We start from the raw sequence: 5229 nt of genomic DNA, 5'->3' as shown, positions 1-5229 counted from the left end.
TAAAGTTTTTTGTGAAAAAAGAGCCAAGGCAACCCAGGTTTGCAACATAAATATATGCCCGTTCCATTATTTCTTGAGGAAAGAGTGAGGCAACAGGCTGTGAGGTATAAAAAATGTCAAAATTCCTTGGACACACACGCGAAATAATGGCAATTTTTTCTTGACCGTTTTCTTAAGAGCTGGATACTAAGCTTAAATCCTGTAAACCGGAAACGTTTGGAGGAGATTGAAAGTTAGAAATGTCACACGAAGCTTCAAAGTTTTATCTATCGCGTTCATTCCTCTTAAACTTCAAGAATTCTTTTGATTAAAGAGGGGAAGAGTCCTCAGCTTCAAAATCACAATTTTCACATTTATTTGGCAAATATTTTTAAATAGAGATACTTTAAAAACATGCCAAGTTCAAGAGAGGAATTCACTTTTTGTAGATAAGAACGGTTAAATTGAAGAATACATATGTAAACTGAAGTGCTATATTCTGAAGCCGATTTAAGAATTGTAGTTATTTGTGTGTAATAAAAGTAGTAACCAATTTGTAGGCATCAATGTTTTATAAACAATAAAATTAATTAACTAAATACGAACAAACATACCAAATAATTTACTACACAAACTATAGTAAACAACAAGCATTAGCATATTTAGATATTCTACAAACCCATAAACGGATTGGCGTATATGATGCCACCGTTTTCACCAACACCACCACTAACAACACCATTTAAAGCGGTTGTACCCTTCACATCTGTTATACATAATTTCGTATAGTTATCGCCTTCACCAACCAGAGTCGCAATTTCGTCCTCGTCATTACGTGTGTTGCAACTGCTGCCCAGAAATTGATCATAACAGCTGACGTCTGTGCTGATCACGTCCGCATCGATGTCATCATCATCCTTTTCTAAACTATTGCGATTACTACCCGCCAGGGAACTATGCATTGCGTGCGAATCCTCGTAGCTGCCGCCGCCGCTATCATCATTCGCATTAAGAGCCACATCAATGTGGGTGCCATATACATCGTCAAAAAGGCCATCGTCCTCTGTTTCGTCCACATCAAGTGAACGGCGTCGAAATACATCATCCTCTAGGTCACCATCATTGCCTGAACCGGAGCCACCGCTGCCTGAACCAGAAACGGATGCTGAGCCATCGCCCGCAGCAGCATGTGCTACAATCATGATATCTTCCTCGGCGAAACTGAGTCGTACATTACCGCCACCAGCACTGCTACTACCGCAGCTGCCATTGCCAATTATAATAGCGCCACTGCCATTGCTGATGCTTCCTACAATGCTGCCGCGTGGCCCACTTCCGCCAGTAGCCCCACCATTGGCGGCGGCATTCACACTATTACCACCACTGCTATTACTATTGCTGCTTTTATTGCTGTTGGTGTTACTATTGACCAGTATAATCTCGTGACTGAGGCTATTTTTAATATCACACGATGATGCGCTGAATGTGATCAGCTGTGACTTTCGCCGGTGTTGAAGCGTATGGTGGCCATTCATCGAGTTATTACCGCCGATTGAATTGTGATGGTGCGCTGTGCTCCCACCTCCCCCGAACGTATTAGTTGTATGCACTACATTGCCGCCGATGCTGATTACGTCGATGGCACCTTCCTTACAGATCATCGAACTGGGTTTGTTATCCACCAGAACGATAACCACAGAGTTGTTGTTATCGTTCTGGCTAATCGAGTGTCATCTGTCCACAGAAATGGTTTCGGAGTACACATGTGCGGCGGTGCTGAATGATGAGGCCATTGAAGCGCTGTGTGCTGCGCCACCGAATCCGGTCAGAGGCTGTTGATCATCGTGTATAATAGCGGCGTTTTCATTATCTATTTCTTCAGCCTCTTCTGGTTGCAATTCGTGCGCCTCTATGGTGGTAATCACATCGCCGTTATCGTTCAGTTGTGGTTGTTGCCCTGTGTATAGTCGTTATTTCCAATCGGAGTGTAGAGTTAATTGAAAGCAATTGTGTGTGGTGATTTTGCACGTGGATATGAGTGATTTAAAAGTAATTTTATAAATGGAAGGAAGTGTAAGCATTTGATTTGCGTTCCGCGTTTCGTTGTTGTGAAAAAGAAGAAATTTTCGATTTTTTTTGTTAGTTACAGAATATAACCCAGCACCTTCTTAGCTTCTTGAAAGTTATCGAAATCATAAGTATATAACTAAGATAAATATGTATTTGCACGATATGCGGCGCAAAAAATGTTAAAAAACTGTTAATATTTACGTATGTAAATGTGGAAAAAATGTAAAAGCGTTGTGACATTTATTGTATTTTTAACCGACTTCCAAAAAAGGAGGAGGTTATCAGTTCGTCGGAATATTTTTTATTTATTTATTTATTATATTATATATTATTATATTAATTTTGTTCACATAACGGTTGTTTGTAACAGCCAAAACGAATCGAGATAGATATAGACAAATGTATACATAAATGATCAGGATGAAAAAAGAAATCGATTAAGCCATGTCTGTCTGTCTGTCCGTCTGTCCGTCTGTCCGTCTGTCCGTCTGTCCGTGTACACGATAACTCGAGCAAAAATTGAGATATCTCAACGAAATTTGGTATGTAGGTTTCCCTTAATCCAAGGTAGGTTGGTATTGAAAATGGGCGAAATCGGACTTTAACCACGCCCACTTCCCATATAACGGTAATTTCCAGAAATACGAAAACTGCGATATTTTAGTAACTACTGAAGATAATTCACTCAAAATTGATATTTACAATAATTTTTAGACGAAAAATAAGAATATTATAAATTTTTGGAAAATGGGCGTAGCCACGCCCACTTATGGTTACATGTGTATATCTTGGTAACCGCTGCACCAATTTCTTCCAAACTTGGCACAGTTGTTGGCCTTCGCATAACATACCAAATGGCCGAAAATTTTTAAAATCGGTCAATAACCACGCCCACTTCCCATATAACGGTAATTTTCAGAAATACGAAAACTGCGATATTTTAGTAACTACTGAAGATAATTCACTCAAAATTGATATTTACAATAATTTTTAGACGAAAAATAAGAATATTATAAATTTTTGGAAAATGGGCGTAGCCACGCCCACTTATGGTTACATGTGTATATCTTGGTAACCGCTGCACCAATTTCTTCCAAACTTGGCACAGTTGTTGGCCTTCGCATAACATACCAAATGGCCGAAAATTTTTAAAATCGCTCAATAACCACGCCTACTTCCCATATAACGGTAATTTTCAGAAATACGAAAACTGCGATATTTTAGTAACTACTGAAGATTATTCACTCAAAATTGATATTTACAATAATTTTTAGACGAAAAATAAGAATATTATAAATTTTTGGAAAATGGGCGTAGCCACGCCCACTTATGGTTACATGTGTATATCTTGGTAACCGCTACACCAATTTCTTCCAAACTTGGCACAGTTGTTGGTCCTGGTACAGCATACCAAATGGCCGAAAATTTTTAAAATCGGACAATAACCACGCCCACATCCCATATAACGGTAATTTAGAGAAATACAAAATCTTCGATAAATCATTAAATATTGAAGCTAATTTATTCAAAATTGATGCTTGCAACAATTCTTTACCAAGAAATACGTTTATGGTAAAATTTTGGAAAATGGGCGTGGCACCGCCCACTTATGATCACATATAAGTATATCGGTAACCGTTCTACCAATTTGTACCAAACTCGGTATGGTTATTGTACTTGCCACGTGTAAGCAAAACGTTGAAAATTATTGAAATCGGACTAAAATAACGGCCGATTCTCATATAACGGTAAATTTAAGAAATGCTTGAAACTTCAATATTTCGAAATTGAAGGACGCTAATTTACTCAAAATTGATACACCTCGGCTTACCATCTAGCGGAAGGTTTCGGAAGGGTGAAAAAACATATATTTAATACTTGCGCCGGGTATTTAATGTTCGGCTCCGCCCGAACTTAGACCTTCTTACTTGTTTAATGTATGTTACCGCATAACTTTGGACCACGTCAACCGATTTCGATAATTCTTTTTGCATTGGAAAGGTAGTGTCTCAGAGGTGGTCCCACACAAATCTGGTTTAGATGCGATCATTGGATCATGATATATATGTATATATATATTTTTTTTTAAGTCGTTTTTTTTTTGCAAAAAATTACTTGTTGGGAATAAATACAATATGCGCCCAAATAGTAGATATTTCGTTGGCGAAAAACGACGGGTATACAAACAAACATGGTCCGTTAAAAATACGGGGTTTTATGTTTTGCTTTCATAGTATTGTTCTTCTTTCATAGTATTTTCGTAACTTTTTTAATTCGTTTTTTATTGGTTTCTAACAAAAATTCAGAATTATTAATTCTCACATATATAAAAGTATAGATAGACGAAATCATTGAATTTGAAATTATATCGGGAATTAACTGCAATGGAGAGATCGTAGAATAAATACATAGAATATGAAAAACTAAAAAATGTGAATGCTTACGTTCTCTGAGCAAACAAAGTACGACAGTTTGGCGTTGGAGCTGGTGTTCGAGTAGTCAGAACTGTGTACTAAAAGTAAGTATTTAGTATCAAGACCCAATCCTCTCTTCGGAGCATACTTGAAAATCATTTTTGTTTTTGAATCTTTTTTACAATTTTTTAATTGTACACATTATTTATTCGCCTTTTTATTTGGTTATCCTTACTCCACCTCCCATACAAACGGGATTTTTCATACTGCATAGTTCAGGAAATATTTGGTATAGAGTATATATTTTGAAAGCCGTTTTTTTTCTGTTCGCAAAGCTCGAGATCGGATGTACCGTTTTTTTTTGTGAAAGTTCAGTTATAGGTTCTGGATGGGCTTCTCATTGTCTTAGGCAAAAAAAAAGTTTAAATACTTCCTAAAAATGGAACTGCAGGACTTTAAAAATCCTATAGAATCTAACATACATGCCCACATAACAGCGCTGCTCAGTGCTGAGAGCGCCCTCTGCTGTTAATTCGTACGGAATACATCGCAAAGCAAGAGTTATGTGTACATATACATACGTGCTAATGTTAACGTTAATGTTAATTCCTTTGTTAAAAAAAAAAAAAAACAAATATGTATGTACAGTAGGGCTTGGTAATAGTGAAAATATATTGTATCATGAAGTCAACAACAAGCCTGCGAAATATTAGTCTTTCATTTTAATTGTAAGAGCCCGCGCATCGACCGCCAAGTGACCCACAGC

At 37.3% G+C, this 5229-nt stretch overlaps 2 protein-coding genes across 2 annotated transcripts in view; both read right to left on the bottom strand.

The window, feature by feature from the left end:
* Nucleotides 1–213: 213 nt before the first annotated feature.
* LOC108368857 (tyrosine-protein phosphatase 10D-like) lies at nt 214–1664 on the bottom strand. Its single transcript, XM_017623797.1, has one exon. It carries the CDS (start codon nt 1638–1640, stop codon nt 651–653), a length of 990 nt encoding a protein of 329 aa, XP_017479286.1. The 5' UTR covers nt 1641–1664; the 3' UTR covers nt 214–650.
* Nucleotides 1665–1684: 20 nt separating this feature from the next.
* Ptp10D (Protein tyrosine phosphatase 10D) overlaps nt 1685–5229 on the bottom strand; it is a 51097-nt gene continuing 47552 nt past the window's right edge. The window contains exon 15 of the mRNA XM_017623796.1: nt 1685–1936. Coding sequence (XP_017479285.1) covers nt 1710–1936 — 227 coding nt within the window. The 3' untranslated portion in view covers nt 1685–1709. The remainder of the gene's footprint in view (nt 1937–5229) is intronic.

This window comes from Rhagoletis zephyria, unplaced genomic scaffold (genome assembly GCF_001687245.7).
Source record: "Rhagoletis zephyria isolate East Lansing unplaced genomic scaffold, Rhagoletis_zephyria_1.1 Rzeph_scaffold_03359, whole genome shotgun sequence".
In the NCBI taxonomy this organism is placed as follows: domain Eukaryota; kingdom Metazoa; phylum Arthropoda; class Insecta; order Diptera; family Tephritidae; genus Rhagoletis; species Rhagoletis zephyria.
The sequence above is the reverse complement of the archived record's forward strand: the minus strand, read 5'-3'. Positions and strand labels throughout refer to the sequence as shown.